We start from the raw sequence: 25,852 nt of genomic DNA on the forward strand, positions 1-25,852 counted from the left end.
GGGGGAGGGGGTGATGAGAAGGCTGCTGCTCCCTGACTGTGTTTATCAGAGTCTGGCATCGCTGTAATTTCAGTGTTCAGATGCAATCGCTCCTCACTCCCCTCAGGAGTAAACAATAACAAGCACAAATACAATAGACAAACAAGGCCTGCAGGACATGTATGCGCACACACACACACACACACACACACACACACACACACACACACGCAGGCATGCACTTACAGGAAGGACGACGTTTCGGGTACAGAAATGATATTTAATGCAAACCACAAACACCCACTGTCTAATTCTCCGTCACCGTTGGCATTCAATGTTGCCAGATCATCACAACCTCCAGAAACCACAGGACCTATATCAGAAAAAAAGGCTGAACTCAGATCAGATATTGGATCTGAATATAGAGGATCAATTGAGCAGAAATAAATCGCCTATCGTGCAGTAAATGAAGCGTGAAGATGTGTCATTCTGCTCCGACAAACTCTTCACTCCTTTGGGGTTTTCACTCTCATGCAGGTCGCTGCCGGAGGACTGAGGCGGCGCCGCATTTCTTATCAGACAGCGCCGCCTGGTGGACACTTTGGGAACTGCAGGAGGAAGAGGAGCAGGAGATGAGGTAGTGTCATATGGAGTTATAACAACAGAAAAACAATTGGTTCTCTGGTTGTTCGGACCTGCTCGAGCTCAGCTGTGTCAGTGTGCAACAACAAAAGGAGCTCTGAGATTAAACTCAACTTTAAATCAGAAGTTGGAGTCGATTTGAGACTTTACATCAGTTTTCTGGTGTCAGTTTCAGAGGTAGATGATGATTAACAGTGTGTGTACTGCATATAAAAGTTTCCTTCCTTCAGGTCATAATTCAGAGTCGAAGCATCAATAACAACAGATGTAGCTCTTGTATTAAGTGGAGATACTACCCAGGGATTTGATTATTGTAATATCGTGAACAATCCAACTCCAAATGTAAAATCTGCATATCTGCATATCTCGCTGCATTGCATTCACAGGAAGAGTTTTTAATGTGAAGTGACACGAGGCCGTGGAAGGAAGAAGTCATGAGCCACGATTTAAAAAATACTCTTATTACCAGTAAAAGTCAAAACCTTACTTCAGTAAAAGTATAATATAAATAAAACGTGGTGAAAATATAAAATTATTTGTTCAAAATAGACTCTTATAGTCCTAAAATTTTATTTGTACTATTTAAATACAATTGATTTACATGTAAGCAGCATTTTAACTTTTTTAAAATATAATCAGTGGCTTTATTTATCGTTTATTGGCCTTTATTTGATAGGCTCATTGTTTTTGCAAGGTGTTAGGATTCAATGTAGCAGGGTAAAAATAATAATACAATAAAGGATAAAGTCTGATTGAATGAATGTGATGACGGCTCAGACACAGCATTTGATGTGGTTCACTCACATCAGGGCCGATAACCTCCTTCATGTCGCCGTGTCCCTGATAATCACTGCTTGAAATAATGCAATCCACTCTAAGACCAGTGTAGAGCCCAGAGGTGGCATTTATTTATTGTTAGGATTACATAACGTGTTTCAGCTATTTTGTCCATCCTCTGTTTAATAACACAACTGAGGAATAATTAGATTTACAATCCACATGAATAATTCACCGTCGACCAACTCTTAAGCGTCTGAGACTTAAATTCCTTTCTAGAAGAAAATTCAAAAACACAAACTGATGATTTAAAAGTAGCGACACCTTCAGAAGAGAAGAGCATCAACATTCATTTTTCTCAGTCGTCAGGTTTTATTGTGAGGAATGAGATACAGGGACTGAGGAAAGGATGAAGGTTCTGTGTAAGAGGTTTATTTTCTCCATATATTTTACAAATAGAAGCACAAATGTTCATTTAGACTCTCGACAACACTTGTCCGAAGTACTTTTTTTGAAGAGCTATAGGCAATGGAAACGATGACCTGGCCCGTTTATCTGCAAAGAAAAAGAAGAAGAAGAAAAGGTGAGAACGGTGAATACAAAGAGCAAGTCGGACCTGACAACGGTGTTTAACAAGCTGAAACCTAAAGGACATCTAGTCTATTATATATCAAGGGCTTCACGGCGCACACTCCTCTCACTTCTACAGCTAAAGCAGCGCACAGGGATCCTGACATTACAGGCTAGTCTACAGTGTTACCTCCTCTGTTAAGACAAGCCTCAGTTCCTGAGTTCAGCCGAGGGTGAGGAGGAGCAGATTAGGTCAGAGAGGAGAATTAGTCACGAAAGAATGTGACGGCTTTTGGAAATTTAAAAAAAATTAAAAAAAAGACATGCATGGTTGAGAGGAAAAGAGAGAGAGTAAAGAAGAGAGGTCATAGAGGTCAGAAAGTGATGGAGGAACATAATGAAAGTGTGAGTCAGAGAGAAATCTGCAAATGAATAGAGGAAGATAGAAAAGTGGTGGAATAAAAAGAGAGAAAAGAAAGAAAAAAAGGAAATACTGTAGATGTGGTGGAAAAAGAAAAGACTTACAGAGCAGCAGCTCCGGAGATGATCTCAATGAGCTCCTTGGTGATGACGGCCTGTCTGGTACGGTTGAAGGTGAGGGTCAGCTTGTCAATCATCTCGGCTGAAAAGGAAAGGGACAGAAACCCGTCGATCAACGTCAAACACCACTTTGTGACGGAAGAGGAAAAGTGATGTTAGAGTATCGCGAATACGTTTCAAACTAAAATCATAACGATATAAAAAAGTGGCGGCCGAGATATGAGATTAAGTAAAAATCTAAAAACGGGTAAACTCTTCTGTTTTCCCACAATCTGATGTTTCCAATGTATTAACTTTTTTCTAAATGATTCAACAACAGCAATTAGTCGAGTGACAGAAAATAAAATAACCAGCATATATGTACAATTGATTAATTACTAAACCCAGATCTCATATATTCACTGATTTAACTTGTCAAATGTGGGTTTTGCTGCTTCTCTCTGATTTATAATCTTTGTAAATTGAAAGTATTTTGTTTTTTGATTTTAAAAAAGTCGACAGTTGCAGCTCTAATTACGCCTCACGAAGCGCTCGGCTGCAGCTAACAATTATCCTCATTATTGCTTAATCAATTCATCACTATGTAAAAATGTACATCCAAGCTCCACGGCCCCGATGTAACGTCTCCACCTTTTGCTCGTTTTGTCTGACGAACATGTGCAAAAACTAAATTTATTTTTACAAATCACATAAAACTGTGAAAAGCAGAAACTCTCACATGTGAAGATAAAACCAGAGAATGTAAATAAATAACTCAAAACAATAAATCCAGCCAAAAATGGTTGGAAATTAATTTTCTGTCTGTCAACTAATCCTTTGAGCATCGATTAAAATAAAAATCGGTAAAAAGTTTTGAGAAGAGATTTAGTTTCTACCTGCGTCATAAAAAACTAATAACTGTTTCTAAGGTGTTGCAGAAACACTGTGATGTCACTGAAGTCGTCATATAAAGAGACACTACACATCAGCACATCCTTTCATAATATATCATATATTATCAGCTGATTTTCTGAAAGATGGGAAAGTGACACGTGTTCGACAGGAAGTCCCGAAGTCTTACAAGCGTTCTTGCTGGCGCTGTCCATGGCAGTCATCCTGGCGCTCTGCTCCGCTGTGGAGGACTCCCTCAGGGCCAGGTAGATGATGTTGACCATAGCAAACTCCTGGTAGTTCCTCAGCACGTCGGCATCGATGTCATCATAGACGCCCATGTTCTCTGTTGAGAAGACACAGGTGTTCAGGATCTGTCTAACTGGGACAAACGAGGCTGAATGTCTCTGAACAAAAGCAGCACGTCCTACCTGAGTTGGCAACGATGTCTGTGGAGAACACAGGCTTGTTGTCCGTCTTGTATGAGATAACAGACCTGCATCAGAGAAAGGGGGGGGAGACTTTGTGATCAGGGCAATACAGTATTTTACAGATAATTTAAACAGACAAGTGAATCTCTCAGTTTATGCAAGAAAAGCCTCGTACCTGAATCTGTTGAAGATGATGGAGCCCTGGTCGAACTCGTATCCAGAGTTGAGCAGCTCGGTGGCGATGATGGAGGCGTCACCGAAGCTGGGGGGCTTGCGGCCGATTTCCTTGCAGTTCAGCATGATGTGCTTTCCATGAGTTCTGACGAGAGACGGTGAGTATCGTCAGTCTGCACACTTTCATTCTTTAACATGTTTAAATCTTTGCTAAGATACACAAAGTTCTCATCTGTTTCAAGCCAATAAACACATTTTAAATCTTAACAGCTCTCATGACAGAGAAACCTCAACATTAGTTTCACCCTGCAGAGAATAACAGGTGAAAACTTGTAATACTAGTAGAAATTTTGGCATTAAGAATAATTTCAGCGCTGTGTATTAATCCACTAGCACACTGAGCTTCACCGTCAGACTTCATGCTACCAGAGCCAACAAAAGGAATCACAGTAATCAAATTTTTACTGCTGCAGAAACGTCAGCATTATAAAATTGTTAAAATGTCAATGAGGCTTTTGCAACATTGACATTCTGGGAATTTCAGCCTCTAATAAACTAAGACTGGGCCTGACTCATGGCCTTCAATGTTATAACAGAGCGGATTAGTACCTGTGCAGCAGGCCTCTCAGCTTGTCTCCCACATTGATCACCATCACCTCCTTGCCAGCGCCGGTCAGGTTGGCGATCTCGCTCTTAATGGCCTTAGCCACACCGGAGTGGATGGCACCACAGAGGCCACGGTCAGAGGTCACACCAACGATCAAATGCTTGGAGGCCTTGTCCTCGGGAGCTTTGATTTCAGCCTTCTCGTACAGAGCTGGAGGGCAGAGAGAAAATGGAGGGAACCTTAGTTTAAGAAACAATCGAGAGTAAAATCCAATTTATCAAGTGAGAGGTAACATGGAGGCGAGGTGTTACATACCCAGAGCACCGGTGCCATAAACACGGGCTGGCTTCAGCTGCCTCTCAGCACGAGCGTACTTGGCAGCGGCCACCATTTTCATGGACTTTGTGATTTTCTGGATGTTCTTGATGGACTTCAACCGAATGGTGACTAAAGGGAAAAGAGGATTATCACTCAGAATATTAGAGGATTATTATTATTAATTATTAGAGGAGGGGCAAAATGACAACAAAATATTACACTGAGACAATATAAACTGGTCAGCTGTTTTCAAATTTTGCTGCACGTTTAAACCACAGTCATCATTATGTGTAATATCTTTGGTCATATTAGAACATGGCAGGTAATAATGCAAATCAACAGGCAGGACTGCCATCTCACAGAACCCCATTCACATATCTGGCAACTTCATTATCATTTATATTATTGGCAATGATGCACACTTACAACAATTAATAATAATAATAATAATAATAATAATAAAAAAAGCCTTTTACAAATCACTAGGATGAGCTCTACTAATTTGGCATCACTTATTTCAATATATTTTACTCTAAATTATTTGTCCTCTAGATGACTGCTTATTCACCCCCCTCAATATAGACAGTGATATGACCTGGTTAAGTTTTTCAAATGTGTGCTGCAGGGAGAGTAGTTTGCAGCTCAAGATTGTGTTTTAAGCAACTGCAAACTGGTGGGTCGATGTATAAAGACATATATGTACTTATTGAATTATTCAGATGTTGCCCTCAGCTGGCATTATATGTTGGCACTGGATGTTGAAATTTTGAATCTGTGGTGTAATCAGTGTCAGATTGCAGTCTGCATTATGTTGTTGTGCTGTTGTCTTTTACTACAAAGTGTGCAGTTAGTTTACAAATGTACTTACTGTCCTTCAAGGTAGCCATGTTCCTGACCTGCCCACTGTGAACAGAAATAGTCCATTTGAGTTTTAGCTGCAAGCATTGTCAACATGTAAAAGCGTTATTAACACGTTATCAGCTTACTATTAAAAGTAGCTTCGAGTTAATGTCATGTTATCATAAGCTAACCTCTTCTGTCATTGGCTATAAAATGAGGAATACAGATTAGCGCTGCAAGTGAGTTAGCATCAGCTAGCTCTGCACAGAGCTAGGGCTTTGACAGTTAGCCCTAGCTAAGACTATCACTGTGACCGATGCATGTGTTATAAATGTATTAGCTCAGAGTCGTTCATTGGTGAAATGTTAACTCTCCTCTCTCGACACTCGCACAATGTCAGTTCAGTTAGCTTTAGCTTCTAGCCGGTTGAACTTGTCCATTCATTAGCCGCGGCCTCCACGTTAGCACGTCCTTGCACTCAATAACTCGCGTGCTTTACAGACTAGACGTTACACGTCCATTACAGCCACACATGTCCACAGAGTTCAAACAAAGACGATAAAGTTAAATACTGTTGATGAACAATTTATATATTTGTGACTTTACCATTGTGGGGAGAACACCAACGCGCTGGTCCTGGCGAACATGGTTACTCCTATGAAGGTCAGACACGCAGGACTGCGCAGGCGCAAGTTAAGGGCAAAATGGACGAATGCTGCCTTCATGTACCAGCAGAAATATCGTTATAAAGAGGATCACACACATGACTGAAACGGACTGAACCCACAATGTTTACCCCAAAAAAGTGAAGAGCCTTTTTAGTAGATTTATTATTTCTTGTAAAAACATGTAACGTTTGTTACTGGTACAAAAGGCAAATAAAACACATTTTCATCTCTGACTTTTGTCTAACTTTCGTAAGTATTTTATTGTACTCTAAACATTTAGTTCACTAATTACTTTGGTATTAACTACTCTCCCTAAACTTTTGCGCAATAAATCTAATGTATATTGTAGAAATTGATAATACATTCTTGTGGGGGAGCATCTCAGATATTCACATTTGTTTTAATAAATCACACAGGCAAGCACCTATTTCTCAAATTACAGCTAAACATTAAGAATCAAATTGTAGTTTACATTTAGCCCTGTTTTGAAGTTGTGTCCAAAATCCTCAGAAAAAAATTATTGTGCCAAGTGAAGTTTGTTCCTGGTATTTCATAAAACATCTCAGGAACGTAATAAATCACGACGACGTGTTTGGTAAAATCCGAAACTTACGTAGAGCCCATGAACACAGCAAACATTATCGCGAGATTTTAACCTCACTCGCGGAAATTGTTTATGTCGGTAGCGGTTGAACGTGGGTTTTTAGCGGCGATTCGAGCAACATTTCTACCGATTTACTTTAATTTTTAACGTTATATCGAGTGTTTTACGTTTGTCGTAGCTGGTCGCGATGGGGAAAGCAGATTTTCTCTCTCCCAAGGCGATAAGCAACCGGATAAAATCCAAGGGTCTCCAGAAGTTGCGGTGGTATTGTCAGATGTGTCAGAAACAATGTCGAGATGAGGTAAGATTTTCATTATTAAATGTGTTATGTTGTTGTTTTTTTTGCTGTTGTTTATGTGTTAAACTTAAACTTAATTTGTGTGTTTGCCGACAGAATGGCTTCAAATGCCACTGCATGTCTGAGTCCCACCAGAGGCAGCTGCTGCTGGCCTCAGAGGACCCCACAAAGTTCATGGACTATTTCTCAGAGTGAGTCTGAACCTTAGCTTAAATAGACAACACGTTAACGGTGGTTTAAAGGTGGTTGATTTAATCGTTTTTCCTCATTTTGTACCAGTGAGTTCAAGAGCGACTTCGTGGAGCTGCTCAGAAGACGCTTTGGTGAGTTCAGGTTCATCCAGATGTTTGTGTCTATAAACGCAACTGAGATGATGTGTACATTTACTCCCTCTTGATCTGCAGGGACCAAGCGAGTGCATAACAACATTGTCTACAACGAGTACATCAGTGACCGGGAGCACGTCCACATGAACTCCACACAGTGGGAGACTCTCACTGACTTCACCAAGTGGCTGGGCAGAGAAGGTGAGCGGATGTAACTTACACATGCTTTAAAAGAATAAAAAATGATGCTTCCCCTGTAGAAAAGTCAGACCAAACATGTGTAGAAGAGTCAGTACAGTAGATTATATGCTGTGTATTTACTAATCTGTTAAGTGTTATCCCTACAGGCCTGTGTAAAGTTGACGAGACCCCTAAAGGCTGGTACGTCCAGTACATTGATCGTGACCCGGAGACCATCCGCCGCCAAGAGGAGCAGGCGAGGAAGAAGAAGCAGGAGCTGGACGATGAAGAGAGGAGCGCCAGGTTCATCGAGGAGCAGGTCCGCAGAGGCCGCGACAGCAAAGAGACAGACGTGAGTGCACCAGCGTCACAGACCTCGGCTGAGATCTGCACAGACTTTGATTTTTCAAAATTTAAAATAATAGTTTGTGGTGTATTTTATTTTGTAGGAAACTCCAGTTTATACAGAGCTGAAACGTGAGAATGAAGAAGAGAAAGGTTTGGATTTTTTACTTGTTTCACTCCGGATTTTTGTTCTATTTGTCTCCCTCAAAGTCATAAAGTATATAAAAAATGTTTTTCTCTTGCAGTTGCTTTCAACATGGGCGCCTCTTCATCTGTAGCCGGTCCTTCCAAATCAAGGTACAGGAGCTTCTGTGCAGGGTGTTAACTCTTCTCCACAATCATCAAGTGGATATAATAGGATTAGTTTGTGTGAAACCTGTTTGTGTGTCTGTGCAGCTCTGTCCTTGGTGCCAGTGCTCTCAAAACAGCAGCAGCATCCTCGACCAAGAGGAAAGACACGTCCTTCGGTTCAGACTCCAGAGCGGAGAAGAAGAAGAAATCTGCTCTGGAGGAAATTATAGAGGTAGAGCGGATGATTCTGTTTTGTCTTCTTTACGTATTTATATGTGTTTTATATATTTTAGTGATTGTATGTGTCATGTTTTTTCTCGTCAGATGGAGGAGAAGAAGAAGAAGAAGCAGCAGTCGGTCAGGACGGATTACTGGCTACAGCCCAACATCGTGGTCAAAGTCGTCACCAAGAGACTGGGAGAGAAGTACCACAAGAAGAAGGCTGTCGTCACGGTAACGATGCTCTGTATGCGTTCGTGTGAAGCGTGTGGAGCGGGAAGAGGAGCTGCGACGTTTTTTAACGGTTGTGAATCCTTTTTTGCCGCAGGAGGTGCGAGAAAATTACACAGCGGTGGTGAGGATGATCGACTCCGGAGACAAACTGAAGCTGGACCAGAACCACGTGGAGACCGTCATACCTGCACCAGGTAAACCACAGGTCGTTTAGTGAAATCAACACGTGCCTCAGCTGTTCAGCGTCCTCAGCATCTTCTTGCTCTCAAACTTCCTGCAGGTAAAAAGGTTTTGATCGTGAACGGTCCGTACAGAGACACCGAGGCTCTGCTGGAGGGGATCGATGAAAAACATTTCTGCGCCACACTCACTCTCGACTCCGTAAGTATTTCAAGGCTTCAGGCTGTTCTCACATCAGCAGTAAATGGATGTGATTTTCTGACCCAAAAATAAAACATGGACTAACATATTTGATAACATTCACTACTCAAAAACATAATCTGTTTCATTCAATCTGAAAAATGTATAAAAATATGAGACTTGACAAGTTGTTGTAAAGATCACCAAGTTTTATTGTTTTCCATTTGCTGCATTCACTTTCATGTTGAATTTTTTTTTTTTTGTATTTGTCAAGCCCAGTTTCTGAGTTGCAGCTGCAGCAGTTATTAAAGATTCGTGTCTTCTCATCCTCAGGGTCAACACAAAGGAAAGAGGGTGGATGTCGCCTACGAGGATTTCTCTAAACTGGCCTGAACCCGCAGCCCCTCCAGCTCTAACCTCAGGCAGCCGTTTCTGGCTGAGGGACTCTACTGTGTCAGAGTTACTTTCCCCATGATTCACATGTACATATACATATCCCACAATGCATTTCCAGTGAAGCGTTACAGAAAAAACACAGAGCAATATGTTCAATTTGTTTTTTTTTAAATTTTGTATTAATAATCAAGTTGATCTTAACATTGCAGATGTAAATTTTGTCCAAATAAACAAAAGTGACTTCAGGTGTTCTTTGGAACTTATGACCTCAATTTGTAGATCAATATATATATATATATATATATCAATCTATAGAAATCAATATGTTTGTGTCTGTTCAGAGCGTCTGAAGGAAGCTGTTGAGATCTGGGACGATGTAGTCGGTGTAGTGGCCGTCGATGAAGCCTTTCCCGCTGTTGTGAATGAACCAGCAGTAGACGTTAGAGCCGCGCCTCGTGTCACGCCTGTAGTCCTTCTGCCAGCCCCTGAACACACACACACACACACACACACACACACACACACACAGACAGATGAGTTCATAGCTGTAATGAGAAATGGGTTGCCTCAGAAGTCGGTTTTAACGTGAGCCGCTGTGAGACGTACCTGGTGACTTGCAGCTTGTTGCCCTTCACCTCCATGGTGGCCTCCTTCTTCAGAGGGTCGACTCCTTCGTGGACGTCGTGCACGCTCACCTCAGGCTCTCTAGAAAACTGCCCTGTGAGATCACACACATTTTTAAGCTCAAACACACCAGTTAGATAAGGTCAAACCTGCATTAAACCCAATTTATCCTGTCATCAGAAGCCACTAATTCACCTAATGACACTATTTAAATATTCTGGGTTTATCCTATATTCATTTTAAACTTGTAACTGAAGCTTTGCTACCCAAACGAGTACAAATATAAGACTTCTCATATGTATGGCATCTACCAGCAGCAGAATTCCCTTCGTTTGTATATTTATATATGATGAATACATTAGATGTTAGTTTAACATGTTTAACCTTTCACAGAAATAAAAATTATCTTTTTAAAAGTAACAAAATCGTAAATGTTTTTGCAGAATAACTGAAAAAAATAAGATGTTTTTGTGATTTATTCATTAAGGCTTAAATAGAAGTACGCTTGATTGACAGGTGTCTAATCCACAGCTGACTCCTCCGCTCCCTGAAGACTTCAACCCATTTTTACAAATGTAAATGTTCCAGAAACGGTTAAAGATGACATCTCTGACTTCAGTTTAACACTTAAAGTTCCACTTATTGATCTCCTGTTAAAGTCAATCAGCGTCCGATCACCCTTCAGTTTGCTTTAACGAAGCCTGTGAGGCAGGTGAGTGTTTCGTACCTATGAGCCCGTGCACCAGAGGCGAGTACTGGTTGTTGTTGGGAATGTAGATACCGAGGAAGTCGACGTTTACTGGATGTTTCTTCCACACGCGGTGAAGCAACACCATCACCTGGGTGTTGTTATTCACTGTGACGGTAACACGAGAGTCCTTCACGATGGAGACCCTCACCCTGAAACACAGAAACATGTGAGGCAAAATGACCCAGACGTGAAGCCCAGGTAAGTAAAGATGCTGTAATCGAAGAAGGTGTGACTGTTACCTGTCCTGTGTGATTTCAGCCGTGGTCCCCCAGGTGAACGAGTGGTTGTTCCTGCCGTCAGTCATGGCGATGCCGTCGGTGCCGACGGTCACGCTGACTCCGTCAGGCTGGTAGTAGATGGAGATGGTGCCAAAGTAGGTTTTGAGGTTTCCTTTCTGCATCTTCTTTGAGCCGATTAACTGCCCGTTCACCACCAGGCCTTCAGGACAGGAAACGCAAGGTAGTCGAGTGAAAGGTTAAAGGTGACAGAGTGACACATTATTTCAGCATCTTTTGTAGAAAAATAGAAAAATAATTGTTTTTAAAGGACTTATAACTCTCTTGTATCTGTCTGTTAACTATGAAGCTAGAGCCAGGAGATGGTTAGCCTAGCTTAGCACAAACACTGTAAACAGGGGGGAAACAGCTAGCTAGCTAACCCCTTCTTTTTTGTGCTGTAAGTTCAAAACATCCAAACACTTATTTTCTTTGCAAAGACTGAATTTACTGTCCAGCCTTTCTGTCACACATGACGCAGACATGACAAAGGTATATGTGCAATGGAGCTAACTATGTTAATGTAATAACCGTGTAGGTTTCCCTCCAAATTCAGCATCATGGAAATTGCATTGAGGCCTGCAAAAGCTGTTCAGTGGTTTTGTTTGCAGCTTAAAGGTAAAAGAAAAATAGATTTTTCATAAACTTTTGGTACCTGTTCCGTTGTCGGACACCAGGTTGAGAATATGACCAGGTTTGGAGTCGATGTTGAAGCAGACGTCCATGTTCCTTTCGGGCAGGTGGACGATGAAGTGAGGGTCGTTGTCCACTAGATGAGAAACACTCGTTACACACTGTTCACACTGTTTAACATGATGTCACGATGGGATGAAAGTCACCAGAGTGTGTGTGTGTGTGTGTGTGCGTGTGCGTGTGCGTGTGTGTGCATGTTACCTAAGTTGACCTGCTGAGGCACGACCCACTCCTCTGGACCCTTCTCGGCCTGACTCGGGGGGGCCGGTGTGGTCATCTGGACCCAAGGTGGAGGCTGGTAGACGACTCGCACCGGAGCCACGCCATTGCCTGCTGAGCCCCCTACTAACCCTCCTCCTACACACACACATGAGATTATGCTTTTAGATGTTTGTTTATTCCCTCTTTGTGTTTTATACGTGGTTTAATTACTTGTTTTGTGTTTTTTCTGCCCTCTTTTTTTTTACTGTGTAATGTTTTGTTTATTTAGTGTAACATTATGCTGCTTTTGTCAGGCACCTGAGCAGCAGCCGTGCTTGGGGTCCTTCGGGGAGTCGGCCAGCAGCCTCTCCGTGGCGTCCTCGCTCTCCACCAGCAGAGCGGTGAGCGGAGTGACGAACTGATGCTCCACAGCCAGCGACATGATCCGCTGGGTGATCTTCCTCTTCTTGGCGGCTGTCGGCGCCAGAGACCTGCAGGAGAACCACAATGCAACTGTTAAATACTCATACTGAACAGTGATACCTTATTTCACATGTTCTGTGATCGAGGTTTGACTTTTGGGTTTTGTTGTAAGGTAATTTCAGGTGATGTTTTCTTTTTTTTTTGTCCATTTATTTTCATTTCTATCCAATGATGGATCTAGTTTTTTCACTGGACTTTCTGGATTTAGGACCTTCTTGTGTCTCCATACGTTTCTTGTATCACTCCGCACGCTCTCCAGCCTCTTACCTTTCGGCGATCAGCTGTTTAATGGTGATATAGGCCCACATCTGTCTGGCGAAGCCCGTGAACGAGTGCTGCTGCTTGGCCAACTCTGCGTCCAGCTCTGTGGTGTCGGCCTCTGTTTCCAGGGTCATGTCCAGTCGGGCCTGCGGGACGAAATTGGACAGAGGACACTGGTAGTACTATACCTTGATCCATGACCTTGAACGCCCCCCCCCCCAACTTGTAACTGTAGGAACAACTGAATTAGTGCCAAGTTGTCTCAAGTATAAAGATGCAAAACATGGTTGTAAGTGTATGCTTGTGTGTCATGCTCACAGCAGACGCGGTGGTGAAGCTGGTCAGCGTGTTGCTCTCAGATGGAAGCACCTTCCCGGCCACCACCAGCTCCGAGCCACTGAAGTATTTATCGAAGCGGTTCTGGGTGACGTCCGACACCGCTTCCTCTGGGAACTGGATGGCGATTCTCCTCAGCAGCGGAGAGGAGACCTGGCTGTAGAACGTCTGCAGAGGGAGAGGAGTGGAAACTGAGGTGATGACTTCAAATTTTGTTCATTAAACTCCTTGGAAGTGTAAACCTAAATGAAATTTTACTGCTGTTCTATATACAACTCCACTTAGAGTATCTTGTCTTTGGTTTGTTTGAGAGGGAATGAAGAAATGTCGTACCCGTAGCTGCTCTGCGGCGTCATGGTTAGCGTAGATCCTCTGAGCCATGCCCCGGTTCTCCATAGCGATACGTTCCAGGAAGTCGTAGTCCACGTCGAAACCGATGCCCAGCGAGAACAGAGAGAACTCCTCTCTCATCACTCGCTTCACGTTCTTCTGGATGGTGCTGAGCTTGATCTCTCCTGCAGAGAGAAATCCATGTTGAGGTCAGCTGTTTACGTTAAAAACAAAAGCTCTTAAATGGCATCTTAAAGGTTCAAGAGGTTCAAGGCAGTTACATAAAGTAGTTCTTGTTTGTACTGTACGTATGACCCTTTAAGTACAAGTCAGTCAGTCTTACCTACAGTGGGATCTCCATCTGACACCAGAATGATCATGGAGACGGAGCGAGGGTCAATTATCCCCTGATTGGACGCCTTCGCCAGCATCTGAACTGCTCTCATCAGTGCCTCGTTGATGTTGGTGCCTGGGGTGAAAGGTCAGTAAAATATTACCAAGTACAACCTGTTTCACAAGCAATCAAAGTCTTCCTAACGTTATTCTTTTTTTTTTTTTTTAAAGAGTATTTTCCCACGATGCCTCACCTCCATTGGGTTTGATGGTCCGGATGTATCTCTTGGCGTCTGCGATCTGAATCGATGAGCCGGGGACCAGCTCCTCGCTCCAGCAGCGCACGTTGTGGTTGAAGTCGATGATGCTGAAGTGATCGTCTATAGTCAAGTCGTCCAAAATAGCCTGCATGGCCTCCACCGTCTGCGAGAGAGGTTTGGTGTTAAAGCGCATTCTGCAGAATCGCCACACGGTGGCAGCGGTTCACAAAGGAGAGCTGAGGAGCAGGAGGACGGCTGGAAGGGGTCAAAGTGCACATAACTGGGAGTGTAAACAGCAAATCTCTTACTTGCTTCATCTTAACCCCCCACATGGACCCGCTGACGTCAATGACGAACACAATGTTTTTGGGAAGCGGGGAGAAGTTGTTTGGAGCAAAGAACTGGACGAAGTGGCCGTCCGAGACCTGGAGGAGACGAAGGGGGGAAGCGTGAAGAGACGGTCATCTCCAAAACCTCTTCCAGCTGAACAACGAGGCTTCATACACAAACTTTGGGATGGTTAAACGTGTGATACCTGCAGCTCCCCGGAGTTGCTCTCCCTGTTCACATCATATCTGATGGTAAAGACGCCATCTATAGCACTGCCGGTGCAGTTCTCACACTTCCTCTGCTGCTGCAGGTTGGGCTTGAAGACGATGTGAGCCTGGGGACACAGAGGAGACTGTTATGAAGAGGCGTATGTTTTTCATCATGTGTTCATTTTCCCTCTGACTTTTTTGGCTAAAGTCAAATATTCACATACAAGCTACTCCTATTTTTCCCTAAAATACTCAACACATATTACATTTTTTTCAACACTCCTCCTACAAAACTCATCATCAAAACTGGAAGATAAAGATTCCCACCCTAATCCCACCCCATCACTGGTCGTTTGGGTGGAAAATGGCCTCTGCTTCTGACATCGATTACATTAACCCTTGAATTTACTGAATAATTGCAATCAATCTAAATCTAATCCGACTAGATTTCACCTATTACATCAATACGATCCTGGAGACACTGGATCTTTATATAGATCCAGATTTTTCAATTCAAATTTGCGTCATGCAGTCTTGCCAGAGGTCCTGGATCTCTGTGTGTTTTCCAGTATTACCTTGTCTTTGGAAGACGTAGTTTTGATGAGATCTGAAAACTGCAACCCCAGGGTGTTCAGCGCTTGCACCGTGGAAATTCCCTTTGGCTCAAAGATGTACACGTCCACCTGAAAAAGAGAGGCCGGGTCAGGGACGATTGCAAGACACACACACACACACACACACACACACAAACAAACAAACACACACGTCGTCGTGTTCTTACCTGGAACTGTGGCACCAGCCTCCCAGGCTGCAGGTACAGCGAGTGTTCGTAGAAACCCAGCCTCCTGTGCATCATCTCCTGGTAGTGGAGCTCGAACTCGATGTTACTGCCAGGAGGAACATATACCTCCGTCTTGAAGGTCTCCATGTCCTGGGAATTAGCCCTGTAAAGCAGACATATCTCAGTCTTCATGAGGCTGTCGAGCTCTACAGAGGATTTAAATCCAGGACGCCGGTCCAGTACCTGACGATGCCCGCTGCCTTGCCTCTGGCTCTTGCCTGAGCGTACAGGTTCCTGGCTACTGTCTTCTCCTTCACCGAGCCCACGAACGTGATCCCATTCACGTTCCTGAAGAACAAGAATGAGGGGAAAAAGGAAGAAATGGTAGGCTTTCTGTCGAGGTAGTACTTTGTAGTACTGCGTGTTACCGGGACTCACATGGTGAAGTTGGTGATGAAAGCTCGTTTGGGGATCTGGACGTTGAAGCCAATGCTCTGAGCTTTGGAGCCTGAGTTGACCACAGAGCTCCTGACGGTGGTGTGGGCGAAGCGGGACGTGATGCGGCTCTCCACCTTGTAGCTCCTCACCGTGATGTCTTCCCCACGGATGGCCTGTGGAGGAGGTAAACAGAAACAGCGATAACCTATAGGGATCTTTCCTGTTTCTCTCTTTGAATCCTTTATATCTCTGACCTGGACTTCTCTCGTCTCTGGGTTCTGGGACTTGTTTCAGTCTCGGTTTTGACCCTGTTTGGAACTGGCCTTGACTCGAATCGGACTTTGGTGGTCTTGATTGCAGCCCAGGTATATTCGGCATCGGTAACATTTACAGTTACTCATTTGGCTTTTATCCAAAGCGACTTACAAGTGAGTGACGTCACTAGAGCTTCAATGCAGTAGGAGACCTTGGTGTAAGAGCTTAATATCAAATCTATTTAACAGGTACAAGGAGATAAATTAAATGTTCTGGTGTAATTTTAGTTCTTGATGTTCAATTTGAATTTCTAATTTCAGTTTTAAGTACTACTGTATATAAAGTTGCATCCATTAGTAGGTTAAGTGATTGAAGACTGATTAATTCGATGTTCCATTTAGGGATGATCGTGCGACTACATTTATTCTAGTCTCAGTCTTGAGTTGGTCTTGATCCTTTTGGACCTGGTCTTGTGACCTCCATAGAGACAAAAGCCTCTGTTCTCAAGGAGTTGAATTTAAATTATAAATATTTTGTCATAGTTTGAGATGATAAAAACTTGATAAAGCCAAAAACTAATGCAGCCGACTTCATGCGACTGTCCTACTGATTTGATTTCTAAGGTAAAGAAAGACAGAAAAGGGAAGCGGGGCAGGATTAGTGGCGAACAAAGTCAATAACCCGTCAGTCATGGGAATCTCTTCAAACAGCAGCGCATTGATTCGTAGATAAAGTTAAACTATGTCACAGTGGAGAGGGCTCCAACAACAAGCCCAGAGTCATACTTCAAAGTCTTCCTCCTCCTCGCTGGTCAATATCGCTCTCTGAAACACACAAACACACAGAGAGAGAAGTCGTCAGCTTCACACTTTCTGAATCTGCGCTCTCAGCCGATTGTAAATCACAAATTTGTCGGTGGTAATTATAATTGGAGGTGATGCAGAATCACAATCGGGATCAGAGGCGGTTTGTTTGGTGATGCCTTGTTTATTTTTGTGCAATCAGTAAGATGCATTCCACGGATGTGTGTTGCAGCTGTTGCGACATCAGTGAGAAAAAAGGGCAAACAGAGGGTTTTTTTGCTTTGTCTTGTAAAATTAGACATTAAAGAAAAAGAAAAGATCTCACCTTGTGTCTCTCCCGATGATCCCGTAGATCCGGCTGGTGGAAGAAAGAAAAGACTTAACTCTTAAAGTGAATGACACAATTCAAGAAAAAAAGGTGGCCTGTATTTTTCTCAGAAAACAATGACTTGTCCGCAGAACAAAAAGTGAGTCTTAAGTGAGGTCAAAGGTCAAACCAGAGCTTTCAGGAAAATTACATATACACAAGAAGGAAGTTTTTTTTTTTGTTTGTTTTGTTTTAATGCTGAAAATGAGATTTAACCATCAAGCTGATTTAACATGGTTAGATTAATAAGACGTACTGTACATTTTGTAATTTTGTATTTCATGTCATTTACATCACATTTAAACCGACTTTAGAGATTTAAACATTTGTCCCTGCTATGCAATTTTTTTAAGATTAATTTTAAAGGTAAAAAAAGTATTTTCATTTCATTTCAAAAATAATACACAAGAAGTCAATTTTTTTTACTCATTAGATTTAACAATCACACTTATTTAAAATATTAAAATTGACTAAGACTTTAAGATTTTGTTTTACTTTTCTGCTGAAATCCAGATAAACGTGATAAAGCACAGACTTCATAGATAAAAAAATATTGACTAAATGATGAAACATCAGACATACAAAGGTGAATTTGTCGGTGAGTGTTAAAGGTCAAATTGTGAAGAAAACATTTAGATTTAAATTCAGAAAATGATGAAAATCAGATTTAAACATCAAAGATCTAAACTGGAGAGGATTCAGATAAAAGAAATAAATAAACGGAATAAATAAGATTTTTTAAAAAGTAGCACATGATGAAAAATTAGCTGTCAGTCATATAAAAGTGAGTGAGTTTTAAGAGCAAGCATTTAGATAAAAACTAGTAAATACATAAAAATAAATAATATACAATCTCTTGCAATACTGGTGAAATGAGAAAATATTTTTTTCCTCAATGAATTTATTTTTGACAAAATTTGACTTCCGTAATGAAATCCTTTTTTTTTTTTAAACTAAATAAAGTCATCGCTTCTTGTCAGTGATTAAAATAATTAAAATAAAGCCAAGTACCACTGACACAAATCTATTCATATACATATATAACTGTATATTTGAGCTTTCTTTCACTTCATGAAACAAAACCAATGTGATTTCAGATCAGTATCAGCCTGTGTCGATGGTTAAGCTCTTTTCTGTAAATAAAAAGTGGCACAAACAGAGTCTGTAAGAGATTTCATACATCCCCCGGTCCCTGTTAACACCCTCCGACTCACTGTCTCTTCCTCCCATTCTCCATCTATCACAAACTCAAAGCAGCGGCCCTGGTGGAGGAGCAGGAGCCCCAGTAGCAGCAGCAGCAGACGCCTCATCTTTTTTTTCCAGGCCTGTGGGCTCAAACACACATATCCTCACACACACACACACATAAAAAACAAAACACAGCTCTGGGAGACGGACGGTCCTTCTGCAGGGAACCTCGCGGAAACACAGCTGAGCTGAAAACTGAAGGTTAAAATCCACTGAACTGATCGACCCCCCACCCCCACCCCCACCCCCACCGAGGCCCCAGGTCAATATTTGTTGTGTTTCATGTAACCCAGACAGGAGAAGGAAACTTTGAAACTTGGCCTGCAGTGTGGGCAGGGTAAATAGGACACATTTGACCTATTCATAGATTAAACAGAGGTTTCACATCCCACACATTGTTTAGAGATCCCGTGCTCTGATATTAAAAGTCACGATTTGACCTTAATGGTGCATTTTAATATAAATATCATCCTTATGTGTTTCTGATACACAGTTGGCAGTTTTTAAAACGTGAAACATGGATGTACAAAGATGAACATTTTCATGACAAACATCTGCATGAGCAACATGTAATTCTGCAGGACGGCCACAAGATGGCGCCAAAGTAAACCTAATTGCTGAAGCCTTCACCTCTCACCTCTGCATAACACAGCACATTTTTTTATTTTTTTTTTACTATGAGATGTTTTGGTTTTTAGGCAAAATAGTTTTGAAATTATGGGATTTTCGGAGTGTAACATAATATAATGTGTAAATGCAAAGTGTGAATAAGGGAAAAACAAAGATTATAACTCCCCCACATTGACTGAATTTGTGCCTGAGTACTAAAGTGTTAAGTGCCATTTTTTTTTCTACTTCCACTTAAATTAAATGCACAATTCACAAGTTGTTAAAACATATTCCCCTTTTGTTTAGAGTGTGTGGGTTAAGATAACAGTCGTAAATTTTGTATTACTGATTACGAAACCGAGGTCAGATTAGAGGCAGCTGATGGAAGCTCATTATGCTTTATGGCAGTGTCATGCTGCCTTCAAGGGCTTCTTGTAAACTCCAGTCATCAACCATCAAACCCTCCTGTTACCTTTACACATGTAATGACATAAAAGAAACTTTAATGCCTTTTTCAAATTAGTCTTCAAGCTTAGACTTCATCATAATTATGTATTTTAATGAAAGGGTTAGTTAGTTTTAGTTAAAGGGTAAATGAAACATATAGTAATCTACATGAAACGCACCAATACGCAGCATGTTTTCCATCTGTCATGACTTTTGGGTTCATGCTGGATTTCTGCCCCCTGGTGGAAATGCATGTGGGAGATTTTCCTTTCAGATTATATTATATTATAATCTATTATAGATTATTATATTTCAGAATATAAAACGCCACCAGCTTCCTTCACTCATCGGAATCTTTTCGAGGGAAAATTCTAAGAGTTTGACTGAATTTTCACTCATCATGTTGAACGTGAAGCACTTGAATGCATCAAAGTGGAGACAAATTCCTCTCCTTCACACCCACATAACAATGTGGGGACCTCCTCCTTTTCTTTTCCCTGGGTCTTTACTTCTAATTCCCCCCAAAATTCCGACGCTCCGTAAAGGCGGCAGCACAAATTGCCACTTATCCAAGAGTGGGACAGCGCATCTCTCTCCTCCGGTGGGTGGGCGTGTTTTGTCTCCTTCACACCGTGTCACTCCCCTGTCCCGCTCCGTCTGTGTGACCCGGACTGACGGAGACTCGGAAATAATGTCCCATTTATGTTTCTGACTTTTCACTGAGCGGGACTGTTGGAGAAAGATGCTGCTGCTGCTGCTGCTGCTGCTGACCTTACTGACATGTGCCAGCCCGAGTGTAGCACTGGGAGAACTGGAGGGCTCCCAGTTTGAAAATGATATTGATTCCGACTTGGCAGAATTTGATTTGGACATTGTAAGATATTTAAAAGTGAAGTGAAGCACGTTGTGGCGTTTGGATTTCCTCTCGTGACCTGTTTTTCCTTGTACCCACAGGCACCACGCAGGGTCCCCCGACAGGTGAAAACTCTGTTAACCAAGGTAAAGTCAGATTCACTGCAGAGATGTGACGCTATTCTACTTTTGTTCCTTAATTTTAAAGATTAAAAGTTTGAATCCAAAGGTTTTCTTGTGCTTTTAAAATAAAATTTCAACGGAAAACAAAGGTAATTTTAAGAGGTTTATTTGAAAATTAGGATAAAAATTAATGTCCGGTCTTATCTTGATGTCTTGGGTTTGATAATTTGGCACAAAGGATAAATATTAAGAGTTCAGGAGTTTGCAGGTTTGGAGAAACCGACCTTCCTGTCATTAAGAAAACGTTTGATCAAACACAGATTTCTATTGTTAACAGTGGCCCCAGAATGCATGACCTAGTTTGAATTATCTAGAAGTGAATTTTGTCATCCTAAACTTGTGCGCCATGGGCGTGACGCGCGGAGATCAGCCAAGCGCGCAGATGTGCCAGAGGAGCTGTAATGCGCTGGGTCATGGCTCAGGGGAACAGAATTCCTCTGACTGTTTGGTAATTGCAGCTAAAAGGAAGTCCAGCTTTTCTTTGGATGAGTTATCAAAAATAATGTCAACATGCGCAACGGGGATGCGTAAAATCCGTCGTGCCAGATTCAGCGTCAGTGGCGCAGTTCCAGAGTATATTTATAGGCGTCGTTGGGGGTTGCGTAATATTCATGGTGTTTTAAACGTTTCCTCTGCAGGAGACCAAACCGCACATCCAGGAACTCTCCATCAAAACGACCATCATCTCCCGCTATGCCTTCACCGCGGTGTACTGCGCCATGCTCAACCGGCACTCCGCCGCCACCGAGGGCGTCTTCCAGTTCCAGATCCCCGCGGACGCTTACGTCTCCAACTTCACCATGTAAGAGTCACGCAGTGTCACGTGAGCAGCAGGTGGTGGGGCTCAAATCAAAATAAGATGATGGATGATCGCCCCCCCCCCCCCCCCCCCCCCCCCCATCGCATATTATGGTCTTTGCATAGATCAATTACAAGCAGGTCCACAAATATGAAGGACTTTCAGAACCTTGAGGAGGTGAAAGCAAAAAGTATTTCAGAGGAAAAAGGGGCAAAAATTTGTGGAAAAAGTCTGAATATTTTCTTTAACCGTCATGTGACCCCTCAGGTCCCTAGAAGGGGTTTCCACCCACATGTTGGGCACCACTGCTTTACAGTCAATGTTTAAACGGGCTCCTGTTGGTCTCACTCATGTGGAAATAACGTTGTGAAGTTTATCATTAAAACAGAGATCAAGTGATAAATGTCAGAAATCTTTTTTGGAAGCGATGTAACAGAAAAAGTTTTGCATCTTTTATTTTTTTTAGAAGTAAAACACCAAACAGTCACATGGTCCCCGCCCGTCTGCATGTCGGTCAGTCCGAGCAGATTTGGACGTGTTGGAAAGAAGGTGTTTTATGGAGATGTTAGCAAGGAGACAAGAAAGGGTGACTACTTTTATTCGGCTGTTAACACACACACACACACACACACACACACACACACAGGAGCCGTAGTTCATTCAGGAGCAGGACTGGTGCCCGTAAATAAGCAGCAACAGGATTTTGCCGACAAATTCAGTCTTTTGTCGGAGAGAACCCGGTTGCCCCGTGACAATAGGTGGGTCCTGAATATGAGTGCCGCTCTCTAATCCTCGACCTTTGACCCCGTGAACCAGGATCATTGGAGGGCGTGTCTACCAGAGCGAGGTCAGGCCGAAGGAGAAGAGGGTCAAACAGGAGAACGGCAAACCCAAAAACAAAGAGTCAGGTGACGCAAGGTAAGAGAAACCTGTGTGTGTGTGTGTGTGTGTGTGTGTGTGTGTGTGTGTGTGTGTGTGTGGACACACCTATGGTCTGGCGTCTCCTAATTACACAGCAGCACTCGCTCCCTCTAATGTTCCCATTTTGCAAACACACATTGATAATATCCCAACTAAGACGTCTTTTACCACAACCAGGCGGCCACAGAGAGAGAGAGAGAGAGAGAGAGAGAGAGTGTGTGTGTGTGTGTGTGTGTGTGTGTGTGTGTGTGAGCAGAGAGGCTGGAGGGGATCATGGATTCAGAGACAAACAGTCACATAAATGTGTGAGCTAAGAAGTGATCTATGGAAGGAGTGACATCACGTTTCCAGCTGTCATGAGAAAAGTGACATTTTATTAAATGAGATTTTGTGTAAAGGGCAGAGAGGAGGAGGAGGAGGAGGAAGGAGGAAGGAGGAAGGAGGGAGGAGGAGGAGGAAGGAGGAGGAGGAGGAGGAGGAGGAAGGAGGGAGGAGGAAGTGGAAGATGTGAGATTAAGACAGAAGCAGAGTTCTTCCATATTCATGATATCACCACTTGGACCGTTCGCCTCACAGCTCCACCTCTTCTAATATTTTCTCTTCTTTCTTTCACGTCGTGTTTTCTCTGTTTACAGCTGCTGCTCCTTCAGTTTCAGTTTTATTTAAATTTTACATTGAAGCCATTAAAGAGATTTTAAAATAGGGCCTGTCATGAAAGCAGCATCATCAATGCAGTAAAAGCTAAACATAAAATACATACAGTAATGAGTTAAGTCAAAATCTTCATTAAGAAATCAAAGAATGAGGATAACTACATAGCTAATGTTAGCATTAGCAGCTGTTTACTTCTAACAGTCCAGAAGAAACTCACTAAGATCTGTCTCCAGTGGTGGAAATCAACCATCAAACTTCTTTTCTTCTAATGAAGGTAGCATGCTAACTAGCTAGCCCCGGCCCGATCGGACTGCCTCGTCACTTTCCGATACCGAGTCACTGTAGCACCCAGTCTGCCCTGAAGAAGTAGCTGCTCAGAGGACGTATTATTACCTCTTGTCTTGCAAACACAACAATGGCTGAAGCCACTGAAGACTGGTAAGTAAACAGCTGTTAATGCTAACGTTAGCTATGTAGCAAGAGCAGAACTTCACGCTGTTCTTCTTATCTAACTCAGAAAGGAGGAAAATAAAGGTCAAACTATTCCTTTAAACTGTCAGTGACCTGTTTCCTCTTCTCTCCAGTCCTGAGCCGCAGGTGGAGATGTTCAGGACGGCGGTTAATATCCCGGGTAGGAACCGGGCGGTCTTCCTGCTCACCTACGAGGAGCTCCTGCAGCGGCGTCTGGGGCGCTACGAGCACGTCACCAGCCTGCGGCCGCTGCAGCTGGTCAGCCGCCTCAGCCTGGACGTCACCATCGTCGACCACTCCCTGATCACGGACCTGGAGGTGCTGCCGCTCCGCAACGGCAGGAGCACCGGAGCCACAAATGTGCCCAGTGCACCAAAGACACCAGGTTTACAGATCACATCTTAATATTTTATCAGTGAATTACATTATAAATTTCATATTTTTGAAGCTTTACCTTCTTATTTTGCTCTATTTTTTTTTTTATCCATGTTCAAATCATATTCTTTTCATTTCATATCATAAACGATTCTTTATAAATATAGAATTTAAATAGAAATACTGAATATAAATCTAATAAATTCCCTTATTTTCATGTTAAAACTGATAAAAAGGACACGGATCTCATCTTTCAGACTGGCACCAGTTTGTATCCGCTCCTGGGTCACGGTCACTTTACTCATCTCTCAGGGTTTTTGTTCTCGATCCAGTTAAAACACAAACACACTTCCTCTCTTTGTGCTCCAGCGAGGCCCGAGCCTCCCGTCACCACGGTGACCAAAAACGAGAAGAACGTCTGCAAGATCACCTTCAGCCCCAACATCGTCCAGCAGGCCAAGATCACAACCAGCGGCATCCTGGGAGATTTCGTGATCCGCTACGACGTCCAGAGAGACATGGGGATAGGAGACATCCAGGTGAGAGAGAGAGAGAGAGAGAGAGAGAGAGAGAGAGAGTCACGTCGTCAACAACAGTCCTGTGATAAACTGCAGCACAAAAATAAACACAGACGCTTTTGATAAAGAAAAGCAGACAACCAGAAAAAGCATAAAAATAGTTCTCATATTTTGCATGCTATCACACACACACACACACACACACACACACACACACACACACACTCATCCACCCACCTGTTACTCGTTCATTTTCTCTGGCTTCCCGCCACCAGCTTCACTCTCCCTCCGCTGCCAAACTCTTCTGTCCGTCTTCAGCGCAGAGCTTCATCTTCAATCACGATCGCACCGACCTGATCGCCGGCTGCTGCCTGTCTTTAAACTCCTCTCTCTCTCTCTCTCTCTCTCTCTCTCTCTCTCTCTCTCTCTCTCTCTCTCTCTCTCCCCCTCCCAGGTTTTAAACGGCCATTTTGTCCACTACTTCGCTCCCAAAGACCTGCCCGTCGTCCCCAAGAACGTGGTGTTTGTGATCGACACCAGCGCCTCCATGTTGGGGACTAAGATCAGACAGGTAAAGCAGCACGCTCAGAAAACTGCTGCCAGATTAAAGCTACAGCAAACACACGACTATCTATCTATCTATCTATCTATCTATCTATCTGTCTATCTATCTATCTATCTATCTATCTATCTATCTATCTATCTATCTATCCAACTATCTATCCATCCATCCATCATGGTGCATTCAATTGCTTATGGGAAACTCTATTTCAAAATAAAATGTGCTTTTAGTCTCATTATCACGCAGCAATGACACGATTCAAGCAACTGAATGTCCACTAGCTGTTTCAGGACCTTTTGACTTACATGTCATGGTCTTCATCAGTAGATGGGGTTCTGAGCAAACGCCACCTGTTAATGAAGACTGTGAGATGCAGTCGAAAGCGCTGGAAAAAGATAGTAAGTAGACCTTGAGTTGAGAATTTTATTTTTTTCCATATTTCATCATGATGGATTAAATATCTTTAGCAGATGTTTGTTTGAGAGGATGGATATAAAGTTTACAGTATTTCTCGTAAATGGAAAAATATGGGCTTGAATTTGACACTTTCTGACTCAGCAATTAAATGTGAGTCTTAATTAGAGTAAATTTGACGCTCACTCTCCAGGGATAATTTGGGTTTGGTCTTTTTTATTTTCCTGGAGTTTGTCTTGGGAGAGTCTCGCTTCCCGAACAAAGACATTTACAGTGTTTTCAAATCGCTGTATTGGGTCCGAAACCGGACTTCCCCACCTCCTCACTCCCACACTGGAATATCATTATCAGACCTTTTCCTCCATCTGCAATCGCACAGTTACCCCCCCCCCCCCCCCCC

The 25,852-nt window shown here is 42.7% G+C and overlaps 4 protein-coding genes across 6 annotated transcripts in view; 2 read left to right on the forward strand and 2 right to left on the reverse strand.

Moving 5' to 3' along the window:
- Window positions 1-1,814: 1,814 nt before the first annotated feature.
- Window positions 1,815-6,491, reverse strand: atp5f1c (ATP synthase F1 subunit gamma). 3 transcript variants are annotated; one of them, XM_023395335.2, is made up of 9 exons: window positions 6,355-6,490; window positions 5,777-5,811; window positions 4,906-5,037; window positions 4,593-4,800; window positions 3,985-4,128; window positions 3,810-3,874; window positions 3,569-3,724; window positions 2,494-2,590; window positions 1,815-1,953 (listed from the first exon to the last, which is right to left on the reverse strand). In XM_023395335.2, the coding sequence occupies exons 1-9, from the start codon at window positions 6,471-6,473 to the stop codon at window positions 1,950-1,952; spliced, it is 960 nt and encodes a 319-aa protein (XP_023251103.2). In that variant the 5' UTR covers window positions 6,474-6,490; the 3' UTR covers window positions 1,815-1,949. The 3 variants fall into 3 exon arrangements, with proteins under 3 accessions (XP_023251103.2, XP_087026936.1, XP_023251104.2); XM_087170810.1 differs by having other exon boundaries at window positions 1,918-2,185; window positions 6,355-6,491; XM_023395336.2 differs by lacking the exon at window positions 1,815-1,953 and having other exon boundaries at window positions 2,490-2,590; window positions 6,355-6,491.
- Window positions 6,492-6,515: 24 nt separating this feature from the next.
- Window positions 6,516-9,914, forward strand: kin (Kin17 DNA and RNA binding protein). Its single transcript, XM_087170809.1, has 11 exons — window positions 6,516-7,321; window positions 7,415-7,509; window positions 7,598-7,641; window positions 7,723-7,845; window positions 7,992-8,176; window positions 8,274-8,322; window positions 8,415-8,466; window positions 8,566-8,692; window positions 8,785-8,913; window positions 9,008-9,107; window positions 9,194-9,914. Exons 1-11 carry the CDS (start codon window positions 7,208-7,210, stop codon window positions 9,364-9,366), a joined length of 1,191 nt encoding a protein of 396 aa, XP_087026935.1. The 5' UTR covers window positions 6,516-7,207; the 3' UTR covers window positions 9,367-9,914.
- Window positions 9,462-18,840, reverse strand: itih2 (inter-alpha-trypsin inhibitor heavy chain 2). The gene is made up of 21 exons (XM_023395328.2): window positions 18,614-18,840; window positions 17,358-17,390; window positions 17,015-17,053; window positions 15,975-16,147; window positions 15,780-15,884; window positions 15,537-15,699; window positions 15,331-15,438; window positions 14,752-14,880; window positions 14,525-14,641; window positions 14,211-14,379; window positions 13,967-14,092; window positions 13,627-13,808; window positions 13,276-13,461; window positions 12,964-13,103; window positions 12,532-12,704; window positions 12,214-12,369; window positions 11,975-12,088; window positions 11,284-11,482; window positions 11,021-11,193; window positions 10,276-10,387; window positions 9,462-10,154 (listed from the first exon to the last, which is right to left on the reverse strand). The coding sequence occupies exons 1-21, from the start codon at window positions 18,707-18,709 to the stop codon at window positions 10,007-10,009; spliced, it is 2,841 nt and encodes a 946-aa protein (XP_023251096.1). The 5' UTR covers window positions 18,710-18,840; the 3' UTR covers window positions 9,462-10,006.
- A 1,428-nt stretch (window positions 18,841-20,268) lies between these two features.
- itih5 (inter-alpha-trypsin inhibitor heavy chain 5) overlaps window positions 20,269-25,852 on the forward strand; it is a 14,579-nt gene continuing 8,995 nt past the window's right edge. Inside the window, exons 1-7 of the mRNA XM_023395333.2 lie at window positions 20,269-20,577; window positions 20,658-20,702; window positions 21,377-21,540; window positions 22,354-22,455; window positions 23,697-23,968; window positions 24,328-24,497; window positions 24,931-25,047. Coding sequence (XP_023251101.1) covers window positions 20,446-20,577; window positions 20,658-20,702; window positions 21,377-21,540; window positions 22,354-22,455; window positions 23,697-23,968; window positions 24,328-24,497; window positions 24,931-25,047 — 1,002 coding nt within the window. The 5' untranslated portion in view covers window positions 20,269-20,445. The remainder of the gene's footprint in view (window positions 20,578-20,657; window positions 20,703-21,376; window positions 21,541-22,353; window positions 22,456-23,696; window positions 23,969-24,327; window positions 24,498-24,930; window positions 25,048-25,852) is intronic.

Source organism: Seriola lalandi, unplaced genomic scaffold (assembly GCF_002814215.2).
Source record: "Seriola lalandi dorsalis isolate HSWRI2012SDOR001 ecotype SW California unplaced genomic scaffold, Sedor1 jcf7180002054961, whole genome shotgun sequence".
In the NCBI taxonomy this organism is placed as follows: Eukaryota; Metazoa; Chordata; class Actinopteri; order Carangiformes; family Carangidae; genus Seriola; species Seriola lalandi.

Bases quoted from the DNA above. Each gene is read 5' to 3' on its own strand.
- atp5f1c (XM_087170810.1), bottom strand. From the start codon at position 6,473: ATGAAGGCAGCATTCGTCCATTTTGCCCTTAACTTGCGCCTGCGCAGT. The intron at 5,812-6,354 runs GTAAAGTCACAA...TTCTGTTCACAG, and splicing joins TTGGTGTTCTCCCCACAATG to TGGGCAGGTCAGGAACATGG. The intron at 3,875-3,984 runs GTACGAGGCTTT...TCTCTGATGCAG, and splicing joins ATCATCTTCAACAGATTCAG to GTCTGTTATCTCATACAAGA.
- kin (XM_087170809.1), top strand. From the start codon at position 7,208: ATGGGGAAAGCAGATTTTCTCTCTCCCAAGGCGATAAGCAACCGGATA. The intron at 7,322-7,414 runs GTAAGATTTTCA...GTTTGCCGACAG, and splicing joins AGAAACAATGTCGAGATGAG to AATGGCTTCAAATGCCACTG. The intron at 8,693-8,784 runs GTAGAGCGGATG...TTTTCTCGTCAG, and splicing joins CTCTGGAGGAAATTATAGAG to ATGGAGGAGAAGAAGAAGAA.
- itih2 (XM_023395328.2), bottom strand. From the start codon at position 18,709: ATGAGGCGTCTGCTGCTGCTGCTACTGGGGCTCCTGCTCCTCCACCAG. The intron at 14,380-14,524 runs GTAAGAGATTTG...CCTCTCTCGCAG, and splicing joins GGGGGGTTAAGATGAAGCAA to ACGGTGGAGGCCATGCAGGC. The intron at 13,104-13,275 runs GTGAGCATGACA...TTCGTCCCGCAG, and splicing joins GCTTCACCACCGCGTCTGCT to GCCCGACTGGACATGACCCT.